The 23,909-nt window shown below is 37.5% G+C and overlaps 1 protein-coding gene and 1 non-coding gene across 2 annotated transcripts in view; both read right to left on the reverse strand.

Moving 5' to 3' along the window:
- CTNNA3 (catenin alpha 3) overlaps positions 1-23,909 on the reverse strand; it is a 1,790,392-nt gene that overhangs the window by 720,346 nt on the left and 1,046,137 nt on the right. The window contains exon 10 of the mRNA XM_003258218.3: positions 15,265-15,357. Within this exon, the coding sequence (XP_003258266.2) occupies positions 15,265-15,357 (93 nt within the window). The remainder of the gene's footprint in view (positions 1-15,264; positions 15,358-23,909) is intronic.
- LOC115831381 lies at positions 4,764-4,865 on the reverse strand. Its single transcript, XR_004026895.1, has one exon. It is a non-coding gene; the product is annotated as a small nucleolar RNA U13 (small nucleolar RNA).

Genomic DNA, 23,909 nt, shown 5'->3' on the forward strand with positions numbered 1-23,909 from the left:
AAGGAAAATAACTAATGGGTACTAGGCTTAATACCTGGGTGACAAAATAATCTCCAGGAATAGACTTCATGTGTATCTTTTGAATAGCCTCTAGTTTGTGTGTAAAAATACCCGTGGGGCTATGGTCCTGAGGCAAACGCTTCAGGCCCCGTGACATGAGCTTACCCTACATAACAAACCCGCACATGTACCCCTGAACTTAAAAGTTTTTTTAAAAAGGCCAAATAGTAACTGTTTTAGGTTAGGTGGATGGTCTCTTTCCTTGTTGTATGAAAGCAACCCTAGACAATACATAAAGGAACTCACATGGCTGTGTTTCAATAACAGCTTATTTAGACATGTTGGGGAAAAAAAAATGGCCCAAAGACCTGAATAAACATTTCTCAAAAGAAGACATAAGAATGTTCAACATAACTAGTCATCAAGGAAATTCAAATCAAACCCCAATGAGATATAATCTCAGGCCAGTTAGAATAGCTATTATTAAAAGGACAAAAAATAACACTAGCAAGGATGTGGAGAGAGGGGAATGCTCGTACACTGTTGGTGGGAATATAAAGTCGTACAGCAAATATGGAAAACTGTATGGAGGTTTCTCAAAAAACTAAAAATAGAAGTACCATATGATCCAGCAATCCCAATGCTGGGTATATAGCCCCAAAGAAAGGAAATCAATATATTAAAGAGGTACCTGTACTCCCATGTTTATTGCAGCACTGTTCACAATAGCCAAAATATGGAATCAACCTAAGTGTTCATTAACAGATGAATAAATAAAAAACATGTGGCATATGTGTGTAATAATAAGAATTGTAGAGTCTCCAACACAAAAAAGGATAAATATTTGAGGTGCTGGATATTCCAATTACCCTGATTTGATTATTACACATTGTTTATGTACCCAAATATCATACGTACCCCCAAAATATATATAACTATGATATACCAATTAATAAACACACAAATAAAGAAAAAAATAACTGATAGTAAAAAGTATGGTAGGACTTTATGGTAAAAGTCTGCAAGGTGGAGCTTCCCAGTGATTCTCTTTTCCACAATTAGGTTTACTTTTCAACTTAAGGGGGAAAAAATCTAGGAATGTAGTTTCTGGCCCCTGCCCTCTCCTCGTTTCTCACAATGCTGCTGAAACTATTCTTTGGTTAAGATGACTGCTCACTTCCTAATTTCCAAATTGTCAGTACTCATCCCTCTGGACTTCACTAGAGTATCTTGCTTTGCTGATCACTGTGCTGAAATGCTCCCATTTGCTAGGTTTCCAGCAAGCCACACTTCCCTGACTTTCCTCTTACTTTGCTCATTGTTCTTTTTTGGGTTCCTCTTCCTTTTATCTCCCAGATGTGTTTTCTTAAGGTTATGCCTTTGATTCTTTTATTTTTATTTTGCTCTTTAGCAATCTCATCCCACATTTATGGTTCTAATCATCACATCTATATGAATGGCTACCATAATCTAGTGGTGACATCTCAAGTTCTTGTGGTTTTATTTTCTATCATCTCAACCTGGATCTTCTGGTAGTAACTTAAATTTATTCATTTCTGTCCTAAAGTGTCCCTTTCTTAATTTTGTTTCCAATTTCTTCTAATATAACCACTATTTTCCCAGGTACTAGGCTATAAACCTCAAATTCATTCCCTTTCACCTCCATCATCACAATCATCTAATTTGTTTTCAATTTCTGATCAATTTATATTGTCCATTTGCAATTTGTCCCATCTTAAAAATTCTTCTTCCTCCATCTCTTATTCAGATCCTGACTTCTGCATGTAATATTCAATTATCTTTTAGTGGGTCATGCCTCTCCCTTTTCCCATTCAGTTGACACAGAATTTTCAAATCAATCTTCCGAAAGCACAGCTGTGATGATGTCACTCTCCTACTCAAAACCTGTAGCACCTATAGTAACTAAACCAAATCTGTGAAACGGATCTAAACCCCTTCACTTGGCACTAAGGGCTACAACATACCTTTCCACAGACTATGCCCTCCCACTGTGGGGCAACATCACTTTACTAGGAGGTTTATGGAAATGTGTGAAGGCACTTTTGGTTATTAGAAAGACTGGAATGGGGGAGGTGGAAGTTGTGCCTTCGTGCTGATTCTGAGCTTTCTGGCCTCCCCAGAAAAGGTTGAGCTCCACCACTGTGATTGTATCACACAACAAAGAATTGTTCCACCCAAAATCCAACGGTGCCTCCTGTAAAGAAACAACGTGGCTTAGACTCAATTGCTTACTTTTTTCAATTTCTATTACATGTTTTTTCATCTCCACTGCCTAGAATGCCCTTTTCATATTTTCCCAAATGTGCAAATCTTGCTTCTCCTTTAAGGCCCATGGAAAATGACATTTTTCTGTGGGCTCTCCCTGTATCCCCCGACATGAATCCAATTCTCGTGCTATTTCCACCAGTTCCTCCCAAACACCACTTCCTTTCTATCTGGATAATAAATTTTCAGTTTTGATTATAAACTTAATGTCAGCAAGGCTCTATCTTTATTTTCCTGCATGACTAGAAGAATATTGCACAGGCCAGCACAGATCCTTTATGTTAATATGCTTAATATCATAGCACACACCATGATTATAAAAGAGGCTGTAAACACTTTGGTTTGTAATTCATTCTGAGATTCTTGCCTTGGCCTGCATGTGAAACCATGCTTATTCTAGGCTATGTACTTTAAAGTCATTATCTAATTTTTTACCCCACTTCCCCACTTGAGTTTGATGGCCATGACTTCTCCTCCACAAATTGTTTCTTCTGCCAGGACACACCACCTCCGATTTTCCTTCTAATAAAACTTAGGCCTTAAAATTCTTATTTCTCAGAACTGCTCCAGTGAGTACCCCATAAATCCCCACTCCCTGCCCCTGGCTCACCCTAGCTTCATGGATGTTCCCAGTAGGTGGTCCGTAAGTATTTGTTGAATGAAGAGATCCTTGGAGTGGGTGGAAGAAAGTGGCTGTGTAATTGGAACAAGATACAGAACAGTGATAGGACAAAGGCACAGACATTTATTTCCAGTCTTAGTAGCTGTGCTCATAGCTGCACCCAAGCACTGTCTCCCCACATAGTTACCACACCATCACTAGAAAGAAACTGGTACTAAACTTACATTTGAAATCACCCTGGTCAGTCTTGAGGATACACCACTCAATTATTATAAGCTTTTTAAAAATTAAGTCACCTCATTTAAGTCTTTTTTACATTAAGACACGACTGTTGGTTTCCAAAGTCTTAAGAGCATTTTGTGCCATTCCCTGAAGTGGAAAGAAATAAATTAGGCATAAATTATAAAAGGCCTGATATGGCTCTTACATGATTCTTAAAGAATATGGTCCTTTTACATTGAATATTTGGGTCCTATATTGTTTAGTTGCAAACAAAACATCCATCATCATCATCAACAGTAGACGAAAGAAAATATATTTGCTTCCCCAAACTTGATACTTAGAAAATTAAGTGTTTTCAGTTCACAGATACAACAGCTTCTCTATCAGAAAAACAAATAAAAAACCCATACAAATAAGCACATAGTATTCCATTTGAAAGAAATAGTCTAATGCCCTTACTGAAGTGTGTACTAAATACATCATAACTTAATCAGAACAAGTTGTTGTTTTTACAAAATAGTCCTGTCTATGCAGAGACAGATAATGCCAGTCACTTCACATGACTTGTACTTCAACAGACAAAGTGTCATACTGGGACTGTTTATCACTTTGATTAGAAATTGGGAGTTTCTACACTCCCAGAAAACAAAGAAGGAAGGGGAATAGTAATGGCTTCCAGCATTTACCTGCCAATGAATATAATCCGAAAAAGGTCATTTAAGTATAATCATTGACTCAGCAAAAATGTACTGAGTACCTACGATGTGTCAAGCATTATTCTTAGGATATATCAGCGGAACAAAAATTCCTATCCTCATGGAGTTTATGGCTTTCCATGCTAAAATATGAATACAAGTGATCTCCAGTGCATGCCCTAGCCCAAATACTTTATTCTTTTTATATTTCACATGTTTCTCTAGGGCAATCTTGACTTTCTCCCCTACTTATCAACACACCCAATATACATCTCTTTTAGAAATTATAGATTTTCAGTAACAATTTACAAAAATATTATCTCTTTATACCCAACCACATCACTGAAAATAAATTAGGTACCTCTGGAAGCTGTTTTAGCCCTGTCAGGTCATTGGATACTACTTGGCGAGAGGAACAGATAGATATAACAAAGCAGTACTAGCAGTACTAGATAGTGACACAAACTAGACAGGGATTGGAAAACTTGACTTATTTTAGAACCACATATTTTAGAACCACATTTCTCTCTTGTGATTCTGGAAAATCTAAGTACTTAGGAGGGTCTGCCTAATTGAATGTGTGTTCACCACAGGGAAAATACCCTAGGTTTTCATCATGATTTTTGTTAATTAGTGAATCTTATTTATGGAAAGAACACTTAAGAGGATCTAATTCTTCTACTTCTCAATAATGAAATTATCTCTCCAACATTTTTTGTCAAGGTACACCCTATTTTGCTTTTGTTTAAACACTTCCCGTAATGAGGTGATAGCTCACTGTGGCTTAAAACAACTTACTCTTTTTGAGCCTATCCTTTAAACTATGGGCCCAGGACTCAGCATGAAATTCTTGATGTGGACATTCCTGTGCCAAGTATATTGAAAATTTCCTTCTATTTCACAAGCTAAGTATCATAATCATTTTATTTTATTTTTCATGTCATACGAATAATGTGCTAGTGTCATAACAAGGTTTGAGGGAGGCAGGCATCACACATGAGCATGAAAATCCAATGATCACACTTACACTACAAAAAGATCAATTATTTCAATGCTGTAAGTCAGTCCCCATATCATACTACTGACTTATACTGTTAAGTCACCTAAATTAGTACTTATAACTTCCTGGACTTTTCAAGCCACAAATATTTTTCAAAGAAGAAGTAGACACAGGAAGGAGAAGGAACTGACATAGGGTGGGTATATTTTTATTTTTTTATTAGTAAAGTAAAAAAATATTTTTTATTTATTGATAAATTATTTTTTGCCAAAATTAAAAATGTAAAAAAACTATTATCTACTTTATTATTTCATAAATCAAATATTTCTGATAAATATAAAGTAGTGAATATAAAACCTGAGAATGGGTTGTTGGGGGGTGGAGCCAAGATGGCCAAATAGGAACAGCTCCAGTCTACAGCTCTCAGCCTGAGCGACACAGAAGACAGGTGATTTCTGCATTTCCGTTTGAGGTACCGGGTTCATCTCACTAGGGAGTGCCAAACGGTGGGTGCAGGACAGCCGGTGCAGCGCACTGTGTGCCAGCCAAAGCAGGGCGAGGCATTGCCTCACTCCGGAAGCACAGGGGTTCAGGGAGTTCCCTTTCCTAGTCAAAGAAAGGAGTAACAGATGGCAACTGGAAAATCAGATCAGTCCCACGCTAATACTGCACTTTTCCAAGGGGCCTGGAAAACGACACACCAGGAGATTGCATTCCAAACCTGGCTCAGAGGGTCCTATGCCCACGGAGTCTCGCTGATTCCTAGCACAGCAGTCTGAGATCAAACTGCAAGGTGGCAACAATGCTGGGGGAGGGGCGCCTGCAATTGCCCAGGCTTGCTTAGGTAAACAAAGCAGCCAGGAAGCTTCAACTGGGTGGAGCCCATCACAGCTCAAGGAGGCCTGCCTGCCTCTGTAGGCTCCACCTCTGGGGGCAGGGCACAGACAAACAAAAAGTCAGCAGGAACCTCTGCAGACTTAAATGTCCCTGTCTGACTGACAGCTTTGAAGAGAGTAGTGGTTCTCCCAGCACGCAGCTGGAGATCTGAGAACGGACAGGCTGCCTCCTACAGTGGGTCCCTGACCCCCGAGCAGCCTAACTGGGAGGCACCCCCAAGTAGGGACAGACTGACACCTCACTTGGCCAGGTACTCCTCTGAGACAAAACTTCCAGAGGAACTATCAGACAGCTGAATTTGTGGTCTCATGAAAATCTGCTGTTCTGCAGCCACTGCTGCTGATACCCAGCCAAACAGGCTCTGGAGTGGACCTCTAGCAAACTCCAACAGACCTGCAGCTGAGGGTCCTGTCTGGTAGAAGGAAAACTAACAAACAGAAAGGACATCCACACCAAAAACCCATCTGTACATCACCATCATCAAAGACCAAAAGTAGATAAAACCACAAAGATGGGGAAAAAACAGAGCAGAAAAACTGGAAACTCTAAAAAGCAGAGCACCTCTCCTCCTCAAAGGAACGCAGTTCCTCACCAGCAATGGAACAAAGCTGGATGGAGAATGACTTTGACAAGTTGAGAGAAGAAGGCTTCAGACGATCGAACTACTCCGAGCTATGGGAGGAAATTCAAAACAATAGCAAAGAAGTTAAAAACTTTGAAAAAAAATTAGACGAATGGATAACTAGAATAACCAATGGAGAGAAGGGCTTAAAGGAGTGGATGGAGCTGAAAGCCAAGTATCGAGAACTACGTGAAGATTGCAGAAGCCTCGGTAGCAGATGCGATCAACTGGAAGAAAGGGTATCAGCGATGGAAGATGAAATGAATGAAATGAAGTGAGAAGGGAAGTTTAGAGAAAAAAGAATAAAAAGAAACAAACAAAGCCTCCAAGATATTTGGGACTATGTGAAAAGACGAAACCTACATCTGATTGGTGTATCTGAAAATGACAGGGAGAATGGAACCAAGTTGGAAAACACTCTGCAAGATATTATCCAGGAGAACTTCCCCAATCTAGCAAGGCAGGCCAACATTCAGATTCAGGAAATACAGAGAACGCCACAAAGATACTCCTCGAGAAGAGCAACTCCAAGACACATAATTGTCAGATTCACCAAAGTTGAAATGAAGGAAAAAATGATAAGGGCAGCTGGAGAGAAAGGTCAGGTTACCCACAAAGGGAAGCCCATCAGACTAACAGCTGATCTCTTGGCAGAAACTCTACAAGCCAGAAGAGAGTGGGGGCCAGTATTCAATATTCTTAAAGAAAAGAATTTTCAACTCAGAATTTCATATCCAGCCAAACTAAGCTTCATAAGTGAAGGAGAAATAAAATACTTTATGGACAAGCAAATGCTGAGTGATTTTGTCACCACCAGGCCTGCCCTAAAAGAGCTCCTGAAGGAAGCACTAAACATGAAAAGGAACAACCAGTACCAGCCACTGCAAAAACATGCGAAATTGTAAAGACCATTGAGGCTAGGAAGAAACTGCATCAACTAACGAGCAAAATAACCAACTAACATCATAATGACAGGATCAAATTCACACATAACAATATTAACTTTAAATGTAAATGGGCTAAATGCTCCAATTAAAAGACACAGACTGGCAAACTGGATAAGGAGTCGAGACCCATCAGTGTACTGTATTCAGGAAACCCATCTCACGTGCAGAGACACACATAGACTCAAAATAAAGGGATGGAGGAAGATCTATCAAGCAAATGGAAAACAAAAAAAGGCAGGGGTTGCAATCCTAGTCTCTGATAAAATAGACTTTAAACCAACAAAGATCAAAAGAGACAAAGAAGGCCATTACATAATGGGAAAAGGATCAATTCAACAAGAAGAGCTAACTATCCTAAATATATATGCACCCAATACAGGAGCACCCAGATCCATAAAGCAAGTCCTGAGTGACCTACAAAGGGACTTAAACCCCCACACAATAATAATGGGAGATTTTAACACCCCACTGTCAACATTAGACAGATCGAGACAGAAAGTTAACAAGAATATCCAGGAATTGAACTCAGCTCTACACAAAGTGGACCTAATAGACATCTACAGAACTCTCCACCACAAATCAACAGAATATACATTTTTTTCAGCACCACACCACACCTATTCCAAAATTGACCACATAGTTGGAAGTAAAGCTCTCCTCAGCAAATGTAAAAGAATAGAAATTATAACAAACTCTCTCTCAGACCACAGTGCAATCAAACTAGAACTCAGGATTAAGAAACTCACTCAAAACTGCTCAACTACATGGAAACTGAACAACCTGCTCCTGAATGACTATTGGGTACATAATGAAATGAAGGCAGAAATAAAGATGTTCTTTGAAACCAATGAGAACAAAGACACAACATACCAGAATCTCTGGGACACATTCAAAGCAGTGTGTAGAGGGAAATTTATAGCACTAAATGCCCACAAGAGACAGCAGGAAAGATCCAAAATTGACACCCTAACATCACAATTAAAAGAACTAGAAAAGCAAGAGCAAACACATTTAAAAGCTAGAAGAAGGCTAGAAATAACTAAAATCAGAGCAGAACTGAAGGAAATAGAGACACAAAAAACCCTTCAAAAAATTAATGAATCCAGGAGCTGGTTTTTGAAAAGATCAACAAAATGGATAGACCGCTAGCAAGACTAATAAAGAGGAAAAGAGAGAAGAATCAAATAGATGCAATAAAAAATGAAAAAGGGGATATCACCACGGATCCCACAGAAATACAATCTACCATCAGAGAATACTACAAACACTTCTATGCAAATAAACTAGAAAATCTAGAAGAAATGGATAAATTCCTCGACAAATACACCCTCCAAGACTAAACCAGGAAGAAGTTGAATCTCTGAATAGACCAATAACAGGCTCTGAAATTGTGGCAATAATCAATAGCTCACCAACCAAAAAGAGTCCAGGACCTGATGGATTCACAGCCAAATTCTACCAGAGGTACAAGGAGGAACTGGTACCATTCCTTCTGAAACTATTCCAATCGATAGAAAAAGAGGGAGTCCTCCCTAACCCATTTTATGAGGCCAGCATCGTCCTGATAACAAAGCCTGGCAGAGACATAACCAAAAGAGAGAATTTCAGACCAATATCCTTGATGAACATTGATGCAAAAATCCTCAATAAAATACTGGCAGACCAAATCCAGCAGCACATCAAAAAGCTTATCCACCATGATCAAGTGGGCTTCATCCCTGGGATGCAAGGCTGGTTCAACATATGCAAATCAATAAATGTAATCCAGCATATAAACAGAACCAAAGACAAAAACCACATGATTATATCAATAGATGCAGAAAAGGCCTTTGACAAAATTCAACAACCCTTCATGCTAAAAACTCTCAATAAATTAGGTATTGATGGGACATATCTCAAAATCATAAGAGCTAGCCATGACAAACCCACAGCCAAAATCATACTGAATGGGCAAAAACTGGAAGCATTCCCTTTGAAAACTGGCACAAGACAGGGATGCCCTCTCTCACCACTCCTATTCAACATAGTGCTGGAAGTTCTGGCCAGGGCAATCAGGCAGGAGAAGGAAATAAAGGGTATTCAATTCAGAAAAGAGGAAGTCAAATTGTCTCTGCAGATGACATGATTGTATATCTAGAAAACCCCACTGTTTCAGCCCAAAATCTCCTTAAGCTGATTAGCAACTTCAGCAAAGTCTCAGGATACAAAATCAATGTACAAAAATCACAAGCATTCTTGTACACCAATCACAGACAGAGAGCCAAATCATGAGTGAACTCCCATTCACAATTGCTTCAAAGAGAATAAAATACCTAGGAATCCAACTTACAAGGGATGTGAAGGACCTCTTCAAGGAGAACTACAAACCACTGCTCAATGAAATCAAAGAGGATACAAACAAATGGAAGAACATTCCATGCTCATGGGTTGGAAGAATGAATATCGTGAAAATGGCCATACTGCCCAAGGTAATTTATAGATTCAATGCCATCCCCATCAAGCTACCAATGACTTTCTTCACAGAATTGGAAAAAACTACTTTAAAGTTCATATGGAACCAAAAAAGAGCCCACATGACCAAGTCAATCCTAAGCCAAAAGAACAAAGCTGGAGGCATCACACTACCTGACTTCAAACTATACTACAAGGCTACAGTAACCAAAACAGCATGGTACTGGTACCACAACAGAGACATAGATCAATGGAACAGAACAGAGTCCTCAGAAATGATGCTGCATATCTACAACTATCTGATCTTTGACAAACCTGACAAAAACAAGAAATGGGGAAAGGATTCCCTATTTAATAAATGGTGCTGGGGAAACTGGCTAGCCATATGTAGAAAGCTGAAACTGGATCCCTTCCTTACACCTTGTACAAAAATTAATTCAAGATGGATTAAAGACTTAAATATTAGACCTAAAACCATTAAAATCCTACAAGAAAACCTAGGTAATACCATTCAGGACATAGGCGTGGGCAAGGACTTCATGTCTAAAACACCACAAGCAATGGCAACAAAAGCCAAAATTGACAAATGGGATCTAATTAAACTAAAGAGCTTCTGCACAGCAAAAGAAACTACCATCACAGTGAACAGGCAACCTACAGAATGGGAGAAAATTTTTGCAACCTACTCATCTGACAAAGGGCTAATATCCAGAATGTACAATGAACTCAAACAAATTTACAAGAAAAAAACAAACAACCCCATCAAAAAGTGGGCGAAGGACATGAACAGACACTTCTCAAAAGAAGACATTCAAGCAGCCAAAAAACACATGCAAAAATGCTCATCATCACTGGCCATCAGAGAAATGCAAATCAAAACCACAGTGAGATACCATCTCACACCAGTTAGAATGGCCATCATTAAAAAGTCAGGAAACAGCAGGTGCTGGAGAGGATATGGAGAAATAGGAACACTTTTACACTGTTGGTGGGACTGTAAACTAGTTCAACCATTGTGGAAGTCAGTGTGGCGATTCCTCAGGGATCTAGAACTAGAAATACCATTTGACCCAGCCATCCCATTACTGGGTATATACCCAAAGGACTATAAATCATGCTGCTATAAAGACACATGCACACGTATGTTTGTCGCGGCACTATTCACAATAGCAAAGAGTTGGAACCAACCCAAATGTCCAACAACGATAGACTGGATTAAGAAAATGTGGCACATATACACCATGGAATACTATGCAGCCATAAAAAATGATGAGTTCATGTCCTTTGTAGGGACATGGATGAAGCTGGAAACCATCATTCTCAGTAAACTATTGCAAGGACAAAAAACCAAACACCACATGTTCTCACTCATAGATGGGAATTGAACAATGAGAACTCATGGACACAGGAAGGGGAACATCACACTCCAGGGACTGTTGTGGGGTGGGAGGAGGGGGGAGGGACAGCATTAGGAGATATACCTAATGCTAAATGACGAGTTAATGGGTGCAGCAAAACAACATGGCACATGGATACATATGTAACAAGCCTGCACATTGTGCACATGTACCCTAAAACCTAAAGTATAATAAAAAAAAAAAAAACCTGAGAATGAAAAGTTGAATAAATTTCACTATATGAAAAAAGGCTAACTACACTGAGCTACTTTTGCTATAGACCATGAAAACGCTTTCATAGATCCAGGTTTGAAATTCATTGAACAAGAGAGCAAATGTCCCTCTCAAGTCCTGATGACCCATGTGCTTTTGATGTGCAATAGTTTCACTATACGCTCGTGCAGAAGGTTCTATTTAAGCTAAGGCCCTGACTTTACATTTGCCCTTAATTTCAGCTTATGAGTTTTCAAACATTAGACCATTCTACCTTTCTCAGTTTTGTGCCATACACAAATATAAAATGTTTACTCTTTCAGTATTCTTCCAAGTCACTTGTTAAAGTGGAGCAAGGATTAAGCCCTATAGATGGCTTTATCCTTCCACCAAGTTAAGCATAACTGTTCCCACACCTGTAGTACTCCAGCAATCATCCAGATCACATTTCTCTCTTTCATAAAACAGACAGATCCATTAGAGGATCTCAGGATTGGGTTTCAAAAGGCTTCTCGACCCACTTTTCACCCAAGGTTTGTTTGTGCCCCCCCATAAAATACCTTGGTCAACTAATCACTCTCCTTGTGTTAAATGTCTGTAGTGTTGAGAAACTCCAAATTCTGTGTTCTCAATAAATTCCAATTCCTGTCAGGATAGCTCTGTTAAAAAAACTCATCTCTATATTGAGATAAAATTTGCATTCTTCTAACATCTGCTCATAGGTTGTATTCTGCCCCTTGGGGCCCTTCAGAACAAGACATTCACATCATAGTCCTTTAAAGATATAATGAGAGTGATTGTGTTTCTCCAGGTCTTTTCCTGGCTAAAAATTCCCGATTGCTTTTCTGAGGTGTTCATATGATATAGTTTCAACTCATGTCACTATTTCAAATATCTCTGTTAAGTATGCTCCAAGTGACAAATCTTTTTTGAAGGGTGATACCTATAACTGGGCAAAGCTTTACAGTTGTGGTCCTTTGTACACAGTAAGAACCAGAACAACTCAATTCACTGAAACCTAGGTGAATTCAATTGTACTTAACACATAGAAATCCAGGGCCACCCTATCAGCTCCTCCTGACCCAGGACTTACCTAACTCACTCTAAAATCAATGTAGCCTATGAATTCAGATCTCATCCTTGGTCAGTATCTATACATAAAATAGCCACTGTAAAGGATTTTTTTCTATCAGTTACAGCTCAAAGTAATTATACTGTCTTTTTTTCATCTTATTAAAAATAAGACACATCATATTAAGAAAAATACCAAGAAGTTGTTGCCAAAATCATCCCTGCCCTCTATGAGTATAGAATGATTTATCATTCTAGCAACCTTCTCACTGATTTATACACTGAACAAATATTTATTGAACATCCAATATATATTTTATTTCTGCTAGGTACAGGGGATATTAATAGTGAATAAGGGATATCAAATCATTGACTTCATGAACTTTCTGTGTGAGTGTGTAATATATATAATAACGGTAACAAATTAATATAAAATATAACTTCAGATTGTGATATAGACTCTAAAATAAATAAATATGGTAACATAGTAAGTCATAGCTGGAGGAGTGATTTAGGCAGAAGGGAGATTGATCTCTGAGAAGATGATATTTAAGCTGAGTCCTCGTAAATTGAACATAAAAGAAGTTGTTCATATGGCCATATGGGAAGAAACACTGGGGAATTACCAAGTGCAAACATAATATAATGTTTATGTAAACTTGTACATGTGTACGTGTATTTATGTTTATAAGTATATATGAACATGTGTATGCAAATATATATTAGACAATGGAAATATTTACAAGTCCTTATGGGATGTGTGTGAGACAATGGTAGAATTTCACAGCAATTGAGAAAGGATCAACTATTTAATATATGACAGTGGCCCAAATGTCAACACTACTAAATGAAATTATCTCTACCTCATGTTAGACATAAAAATATATTTCAGAGGGAATAAATATCTGTATGTTGAATAATAATACTTCATTCTTTAAACAACATAATGTGGGAAATATGTGAAATATTTGTTGGTAGAATGTCTTAACGAGGCACAAAACTACAAACCAGGGCACACAGTAGGTGCTCCATAACTATATATTAAAATAACTAAAAGATAAATCATATGTTTACATTAAAGTTCTTAAAATCTTCTGTGACTGAAAAATTATTTAAAAAATATTTCAAAAGACATGGGCAACAGAGATATTTTTAACAAACCTAAGCAAATTAATTACAAAAAAGACAACCCAACAAAAATTGGAAAATTGGAAAAGGATATAAGCAAGTCACCGCATTAGAAAGCCAAATAGTCAATAAATATTTGCAAAAAGAATGTTCTCACTAGGAATCAGAAAATTACACATTAAAACCAACGAGAGATACTTAATACTCTTCAGATTGAAAAGGCATTTTAAAAGTGATAACCTTGAGCATTATTCACAATGTGCAGAGATGAGAACACTTAAAGAGTGTTGATGGGAGTATATTTCATTCAACTACTTTAGAGACCTTGTTGTAGTATTCTTTTTTTTTTTTTTTTTTTTTTTGAGACGGAGTCTCGCTCTGTCGCCCAGGCTGGAGTGCAGTGGCGCAATCTCGGCTCACTGCAAGCTCCGCCTCCCGGGTTCACGCCATTCTCCTGCCTCAGCCTCTCCGAGTAGCTGGGACTACAGGCGCCCGCCACCACGCCCGGCTAATTTTTTTGTATTTTTAGTAGAGATGGGGTTTCACCGTGGTCTCGATCTCCTGACCTCATGATCCGCCCGCCTCGGCCTCCCAAAGTGCTGAGATTACAAGCGTGAGCCACCGCGCCCGGCCACCTTGTTGCAGTATTCTGTTCCCTCTGGAGTTTCATAGAAAATTGACATCAGTTGGGAGATCTCAGCTGCAGGTCCTCTAGATCCCACTTTTCCAGCTAGTTCTTACTTGTTAATCAACATTAAGTCCAAAGAAGCAGTTTCCTTCACAGTTTCCTTAATATTCTTAGAGATGAAATTGTCAGCAAGGCAAATCAAGAATTTAACACATGCTCTACTTTTTGTAGACTGAGAATCTCAGGAGACGTCCAGAGACTTCAAGTCCCTAATCTTTGTTATATTTCTCATCCTTATAACATTTGTGGTCTTTATTAGGAAGTATCCATATTATATCCTGCTTCTTCTCAGATAAGAGTGTTTAAAATTGCTCTATGTGTATCTTGATTCATGGCTTCAAAACCATTTGTCATGTAGAAATAATTCCCTAAAAGTGTGTCACTCCTCAGATTTTAAGAAACATCTGAATTACTGACAAGAAAATATTTCTTAAATTTTTTCAAACCCTTACCTTCTTTGATAAAAGAAAAAAAGAGTCAATCCTTTCAGCCGACTTCAAATTTCAAAATAAATAATTACTAAAAATAAATCAAATCATTTGGACAAAGCACCCTTGCCTCAGGATATTCCAATATGGCCACTTAAAGAATGTCAGTCTTTTTCTCTACTCTCTTTTTAAGAATCACCTTAGGACAATTCAGTCTTCCATGCTTCAAATAAACATTTTGGCCGGGCACGGTGGCTCATGCCTGTAATCCCAGCACTTTGGGAGGCCGAGGTGGGCAGATCACTTGAGGTCAGGAGTTCCAGACCAGCCTGGCCAACATGGTGAAACCCCGTCTCCACTAAAAATACAGAAATTAGCCAGGCATGGTGGCACATGCCTGTAATCCCAGCTACTCGGGAAGCAGAGGTTGCAGTGAGCTGAGATCTCGCCACTGCATTCCAGCGTCAGCAACAGAGTAAAACCTGGTCTCAAAAAAAAAAAAAAAAGAAAAAAAAATAGTGTATTTTTATATGCATAAAAGCATTAGGAATTATATATAATTTTACAGACAAAAAGACAGTAACTTAGTTATCATACCTGTGGACACAAGGTTTCCAAATGATTGGCTGCAATTTTGACAATTTTAATTCCATCTTCATTTGTTGACATGGAACAAGCAAGATTTGCCACCTTAAATACAATCCAAAATAATAGAAATTATTTTAGATTATCAAGGAAATGCAGCAACACTTATACCGAACAAGAATGTGTACACATTCGTTGAGAATCTCAATGACAAATAACATTCTCAAAATCATCACTGGTATCTATTTTATGAAAGAATTCAGAGAATCTATTAAAGCAAATAACAATAAAAGGACCTAGGTAATTGTTTAAAATGAGAAGGGGAGACTAGTGAGCGAATCAGTAAACCCTATACAGTCTCTTGGTATCCACATCTAACCCATAATAAGAAGCTCTTATGAGACTGGAAAAACAAAAGTTTATCTATGGATTGAATGCTAATAGGTTTTTGGAATCTCATATGATTGTGATTTATTTTAAATTTGTAATTGGTTTATTATTTCCCAGAGGTCTATTACTCATATTTAAGTTGCGTTAAGTATGACTGTATCTTTATACGTTTTGTTTGCATCAAATACACTACAAAGCTGAACAAATACAAGATAATTAACTTCTTCTTCCTGCTTTTGATTTTCCACTACAACTTCATGGGCACTCTTTGACATTGCTGCAGTGCATTTGATTCAAGCATTAGTGACACCCAAATTTCTCTTATATTATTGCTTCTGAAATTTACATTGTCTTCCAACAAAATGAGTGCGTTTTTAATTACCATTATGTCCATGACCTAAATCTAAGGTTTACAAATACTTTCTTCAGACCAGGAAAGAGCCATGATAAAGAGTGAGAGATTATTTTCCCTTCCTCTGAACCCCACTCTTGTTCAACATTCTTCTTACTAACACAGTAAGGCTTATGGACAGAAGCAATGTTTTCTCTGATCTACAAAATATATCATTGTCTTTATCATTGCAAGGAGATACTTTAACAATAATTTTTCTAACTTTTAAAATATCTCTGTCAGTTGTTTTATACTTTAACACATTGCAGTTTTTCCTGCTAAGATCTAAAATACATCCAGTTGCGGAGAAACCACGCATTAGCCACATGCAGTGGAAATAAACAACATATGACTTTGGATCCCTATTTTAAGGGTACCACAAAATGTTATTTAAATGGATTTACAGTCTTTGCTTTTTTATAACATTTCTTTTAATATGCCAATAGTGAAATAACTCCTTGGTTTTCATTCACATACAATGAAATAACAGCCATACATTATATAACTGTGGAAGGGCATTGCTCACTTTATTAATGTACATGGGAATGGCTTACTTGAAAAGGTCTTTTGTTGGCTTGAAGGTCACAATGCCTCAACTTTCATATCTGACACATAATTAGCACATTTGTGAGTTATTTGAAAAGGGCAACAGTTTCTGTGCTCCTTTCCACTCCCCAAACCCCAATCACTAAAAGTGAAACTTCACAGTCTAATTGCTTTAATTTGTATGATATTAATTCACACTGCATTTGCAAAAAATATTGACCTGTAAATTTGAGCACTGTTTAAAGTAAAAAAATAAAAATCACTGGCTCAATGTGGTCAAATTAGAAGAATGCTGGTTAACCCAAAGCTTAGAAATTACAAAAAACTGCCCCTATGTAGATACTCTTTTACTTTATTTACTTATATTTAATGTATCCTCATTGTCTTCTTTTTCCTTTTGAAAATATACATTCTTCTCCTGGATATTTGTTGGCCACCAGGCTTATTAAAAGCCAATTAAGTGACTGATATAGTATGGAAATTATGTTAAACACAATTTGTGTCTATATTAGCAGAATTAATTTTATACAACCCTCTAATTAAAATACAACACAACTGGAAGCTGTGTTTTCTTCTCACAGTTTTCTGCTCAGTCATCGTACTAAGACTCTTTTTGTCTTCATGTATTCTATGCCTGCACATACCTGACCTTCTCCTTACCAGAACTGTCCTGTCAAATAAAGGTTCTAGGTAATAGAGTATATTTCAAGTTACGTGCAGTTTTAGTGCTATTTTGTACAAACAAGGTCGAATTTTAAGATACGTAGTATCTGTGACAAAACAGAAAAGTGTTAGAAATAAAATATCTTTACATTTCAAATTTGAATGATTTTATGACGTATTTTCTAACGTTATATCAATGTGTGAATGAAAGCCAAATTTCTTCTAATGATGATTCTTCCTAAATTCTGCATGGCTCTTTAGTCAAGTATGTTCCCAAGAACAGTAGAAATGTAATTCCCTGCTGGTCAAAGAATACAGCCTGCAAATAAGATATTCTATAAAAATAGTTTTAGATATTTGGACATTTGATATCCTTTGTGTATCTCGGCAAAATCTGGGCAAAGCTTTGTTAATATTCATAAGATCTCTGTGGAATGTTTCTGCTCACTGAGGGAAACAAGGGTATCAGGAGTTTTTGGAGACAAACAGATTTGGGTTTGAACCCAATTCCTACAGTTAATAAGCTTCTGATCATGAGCAAGATATTAAATTATTTGACCTTGTTTTGTCACCTATAAAATGAGTATGATAATGACTACCTCACTGGGATGCTTTGAGAATTAAACGAGATAATGTATGGGGAGAGTCCGAAGCCTGGTGGCCCTCACCATGTATGAATTGCCTTCCATTTAATCTATCTCTCAACTAATGGAAAGAAAAAGAAAAGAAAAAAGAAATTTCATACTCTCAGAGGTTTTGTAGAATTAAAGCCTTAGGAACCTAAAGAAATTTAACAATATGTCTGACCCAAGAGCCACAAACTCAAATGCTTTCAAGAGCCATGCAGGGGATGGGATACAAACACTGAGTCTAGATTGAACTCAATGGTAGGCTGGGGTTGTGGGTACCCAAACAAAATGATTATGTATGCCCTACTGAAAGGCATCCATTAAAACGAGACAAATGAAAGGAAAAACTCAATGTCTTAGCCAAACTAACAGTCTGTTGGCTTACTTTAGTTCACAGATCACCATTTTGCGATATTTAACCCCACTCTCTAATCCTATATTGTATAAATAAGAAAACAAAATTAAGCAGGGGGATGAAACATACTCAAACCAACCAACGGCAGGGCGACTATTAACTAGCAATATGTGTGTGTCGTTTTTGCTACCCTGAAGAAAGTCTTGAAAAGCATTCTGGCATTGAAATGATTGACTAGACTTTTTATTGATATTTTGCTACATCCTTGACCAAGTCTACAAAAATCAGAATCTAAATAAATGGGATGAAAGGTAGTTATTTAAATTTACACATTTATTGAAAAGAAAAACCTGGGACAAAATGTTCTTTCATTTTTATGAAAGATTAAATTACATCCTTAAAATAATTACCAATATTGCAATAATTTAAAAACAAACGAGAAGTCTTCAAACAGGGTTATGTGTCTTGTTATGAGAGGAGAGTGAAGTTTTGTATTAGCAACCCTCTCTTGCAGCTCTTTCCTTCCCACCATTCCTTCTGCCCTCTAAAATGTATGGTATATTCTAGGCCCTTTAAACATGGCTGACCTTATTGCCCTATTTGGGCTCTAAAAAACATTGTAGATGAAAACGCCTAGACAGACAATTCCTCAACTGAACAGTCATGTTGATGTTTGTTCCCTTCTTTCTGGTTCCTAGTTCAAGTTCATTTTATTTATTTATTTATTTATTTATTTAGAGACGGAGTCTCACTATGTCACCCAGGCTGGAGTGCAGTGGCTCCATCTAGGCTCACTGCAACCTCCACCTCCTGGGCTCAAACGATCCTCCCACCACAGCCCCTCAAGTAGCTGAGACTATAGGTGCGCACCACCACACCTGGCTAATTTTTGTATTTTTTGTAGATACGGGGTTTTGCCATGTTGGCTAAGCTGGTTTCGACCTCCTGAGCTCAAGTGGTCCATCTGCCTCAGTCTCCCAAAGTGCTAGGATTACAGCCATGTGCCATGGCACTGGCCCCTAGTTCCAGTTCTGTATACTAGTTAGTATGTTTCTGTCATGGTTTCCATTTGCTGGACTTTGAGTCTTTTCTTTCACTCAGCAGAGAACATAGTATCCTTCACTCCCTAACCCGTGGTTTCAGGTGAGAAATTCCCTGTTGTGGAGCCTGGCCTTGTAGAATCCTGACACCTAGGCTAGTTCTGTCCCTCACTCTCTATCAAGGTCAGGAGGATGATCATGCTTGACACAAAAGAATGAGTCACCAGTGGTAGAGCCAGGGACAGCAATAAAACAGATATTTTGAGATGGAAAATTTTCTCAATGACCCTTTAAAAAAGATCTACCATACTATAGGTTGTCTGTTTTTCATCATTACTTTGTTCTAATCTGGTAAACATATTCTATTTTAAATATATTGAATATCAGAGCATGGTATGTTTTAACGTTCTAGTATTAAGTTTCATCCGAAATCTCAGGAGCACTGGTAGTGTTCTCAGTCATCTTAGAAAACTGAAATGGAATCATTGTTAGGAATGAGTACACTATTTGGACAGCTGCTTATCACATATCATTCAGTCTGTCACCGAGAAGTTCCCACACAGGTATTTACCTGTAATATGATCTCTCCAGAACATGAAGCAAACCTTGATGTTTGCTGAGATTTTCATTGTCACACATTCATTGTTTATATATTTTTCACATAGTTAATTGTAATATCATGTCACCACATGTCCTAGCTCTCAATGGGGGAGAAAGGTCACTGTCTCATTTTCATGCATTTTCCCATCTGCCAATTGGTCATGCAACTCTTGTGTAAATACTTCCAGAGGCAGAGAATTTATTGTCTTGCAGGGCAGTCTAGTCCCATTGCAGGACAGCCCAAAGTTACAAAGTTACACAAGTTATGAAGTTCTTCTTTATAAGGAGATGAAATATTTCTCTCAACAACTTTCTCCTAGTTGTTCTAGAATCCAGAATGGCAAATATATTCAATAATGGAAATATAATGGGGCCTACAAAAAATCCAAATCAATAGTCCTCAACTTGTGGGATAAGAGAGATGGTAAGAGTAATAGAATCACCAGTAAATAGCTATTAAAAAGAAAAGTCCAATTCCCTTCCATCAAGATATTCTGATATATTAAGTGTGTATATGCATGGAAGTCAGAGGTGTAAGGACTGTATAATTAGATTTTTTAATAGTTCTCCCAGGTGATTCTGATATACCACCTCCCCCATCCCCAACACATACACACACACAACAACAACAACAACAACAACAATACACACATGGCAACACACAGATACATACTAGGATTCTGGTTAATTTATTTGTTTAAATAGACACTCTTTCCCAAAGATAAATGTACTGAGGTGAAAGTCGAAAAATGAATGACCTGAATATGTGTGGGATAGCGTAGGAAGTTAAATAGAAAGCTTCACAAATTAGAGGCAAGAAATAATGACAACTTCTACTTGAGAAATAGAGAAAAGGTTAAAATTGAAATAAGAAAATCAAGTGTAGGGGATATTCTGGCCTTCCATCCAAAATCCATTCCTCCATTTGGTAATAACACTGATTTCCCTCGGAGAACAGTTCTTTCTCTAACGTAGTGGTGTAAAGTCTTGGTACGACTGTCAATCAAGGATCCTGGTCCTCCCCTAGGTCTAGCCTGGGCATATCCCTCACTTACTAGTGCCACCTACAGCCCTGAATCACTCTTTGTTCTGTCGAATCTTAGCCTTCTTTCATTTTGATTTATGTGCATTACCTTATGTCTTCCATAAAGTCTTTATTTTCTTTTTAAGTAAGCCAAATTTATTTTCCTTTGCATACAACTAGAGAACTACGATTCTTAGTAAGTACTGAGCCAGAAACTTATACCCTAAGAATGTACTAATCTCAGATGGATACTTTCAGCAAAGTTGAAAGCTGGTAATGTATAACCATAATTATTCCTGTGAAAGGCAACTTCTTATTAAATGCCTGCCTCTGGGTTTAGTCAGCCGGCATGTCCTAGTGTCAGGGACAAATGCAAGGAAGGAGACAGTCATTTGAGTTCCTGCACATACAGATAAGTGTCTTCCTTTGACGATCTAATTCTTCAATGTCTATTAGAACATGTTACATATCAGGTACAAGAGAACATCTAATTCTTGAAGAAAATAATTTATCATTTTTAAGTTTATCTTTCAGCAAGCTGTTCACTCTGTTTGAAAACCACCCCTCACATACTCTTTGAAAATCATACCTATACTTCAAGGCCTGGATCAAATACTGTTTCTTCCACAAACTCTATTCAGATGCCCAGGATCCATATCTTTATCTTCCCACACTCTCGCATTATAGCAAATTGTCCTTCTCTCTAAACTCATTTATGTATCTATCAGATGGTGAGCTGCTTGAGGGTAAAGACGATGATATATTCTTTTTAAAAATATTTTCCCATCAAGTTAAATACCCCGAAATAGCATTTCATCTATGTAAATAAATAAAAATAATAATTTATCTCTATCTGGAACTGAATCATTGTTAATATAAATTACTGTCTATTGAATCTGAAATTAACACATTTGGTGAATTCTATTTTTTAAAGTCCTGTGTACAACTTAATTTGTTCATTGGAAGCTGTTTCCTTTCTTCCATTCCTTTCTAATAAAAATGATCCTAATTCCGTACCATATGAATATAAAGGTAAGAATTATTGCTTTAGGTTATGGGGGGAAACATCTGAGAAAAGAAAGTCCTTAGGTTATTAAACTTAACTGCCCCAAGTGGATTTCAGTCTGACTGTGTATATTCATTGGAAACATCAAGATTAGACAAATCTGTAGCAAAGATACAAATAAACAGAGAAAAACTTTGAATATGGGTGTGGAAATAATCTAGCTGAAATGGGTTATTTATTTTTAACTTGTATTGGCAAAGGAGACTTGGGCTTCTTTCTGAATTTAGAAATAAACGGCAGTTCATAAAAGCTTGTGAAGAAGCATGAAGAAGGAAAAATGGTGTCTATGCCCCTTGGACACAGTAGTAAGTAGCAAAACTACAAATTCACTAGCCAAATCACTGATAGATGGAACACTAGAAGTTCTTCAAGTTGGTGGGAGATAGCAAGAGTTGGACTAGATACTTTGAGTTTGAGTTGCCACTGAGATACATAAGAAGACATAAACTACATATAGTTAGATGTGTAGTTAAGAGGGGGTCTAAAGTAGAGATATTAATTAAGAAGTTACTAGTTTATTGATGGCAATTAGATATGATTATGTGAGGAGAAAAAGTTATTGAAGGTATATAAGATATTAATATTTATTAGGCAGAAACATGAGGTTACTCCTTCAATGAGTCTTAGAAAAAGTGGCCAGAGATAAGAAAGTTTGCCCACGATACTGTGATGTCATGGAGACCAGGAGAAGAAAACATTTCAAGAGGATGATATCATCTATTAAATGCTGAGAGGTCAAGTAAGTTATCCCTGAAAATATCCAATTCAGCCACAGAGACAACCATGCTAATCATTCCTAGAGTGTTCAAGTCAAATGATGATGGTTAAACTAGTCTGACATGAACAGAGGACTGTGTATGAGGTAAAGTAACCCCATGAGTCTTATGACTCAAGGCAGAGAGCTACAGGTTGCCTGGATAATACTCACTCTCTCATTCTCCCATATATCCATTTTAAAACATTTTACCTCTCAGTAATATCTCAAATTATGTATTAGGTTGGTGCAAAAGTGATTGCGGTTTTTGCAATGGCAGAAACCGCAATTACTTTTGCACCAACCTATACTTTTGCTGTCCTTTACCCTAGTTAAAATTTTGATCAGTTTTATTTATTTTATTCTTGTTTCCAGTTTTAGCTTTTGTTGTCAGCAAATGTTCTTTCTCTACAATATGTTCACATTGCAGCCAACAAATTTTTTCAGATGCAAATTTGGTTCCCCCATCATCACCTTCCCATCCCCACATCATACCCCCATCCCTACTACGTCTTGCAGTCTGGCCCAGGAGTCATCATGTGTTAGTTCTTGTTCTCTCTTTGCTTCAGCTATATCAATGTACTTTTATGTATCAGTGCTTGCTTCTGCCAGAAAACATCTGTACATACTGTTCTCTGTTGGCTGGAATGCTCTCCTCCTCCCTTTTCACAGCCACCTTCACACCACTTACACTTGCTTAACTGGTATCCATCAGATCTCTGCTCAAAAGTAATTCCTTGGAAAGTTTTTCACCAACACTGTCCTCCACCTCCACACAGAATACCTGAAACCTCTGCCAACTTAAGTCAGATTTTTCCTTCAGAGCATGATTCTCAGTTTGTAATTATATTTCACTGGGGAGATTATTTGATTAGCATACATTTTCCCAGATTTATAAAAGCAGGGACAACACCTGTATTTGCTCATCATTCAGCCTACAGTGCCAGAACCTGACACACAGTAGACAATCTATAAATAGTTCTTCGGGGAGTGAATGAATGCATGAATGCCTGAATCAGTATGCTTGAGAGTGTATCATCTTCTTGATGAACATGAGATGACAAATGGAAGAAAAATGGGTTTGAAGAGAGGAGTCAGCAGCAGAAATTCAGGACAAGAAATAAAGAAGAATGAAATTTTTCCTTTGAAATTCATTTGCAATATTCTACAAAGGCTTAGACAACTGGACTTTCAAGAAA

The sequence above is a fragment of the Nomascus leucogenys genome, chromosome 18, assembly GCF_006542625.1.
Source record: "Nomascus leucogenys isolate Asia chromosome 18, Asia_NLE_v1, whole genome shotgun sequence".
NCBI lineage: Eukaryota > Metazoa > Chordata > Mammalia > Primates > Hylobatidae > Nomascus > Nomascus leucogenys.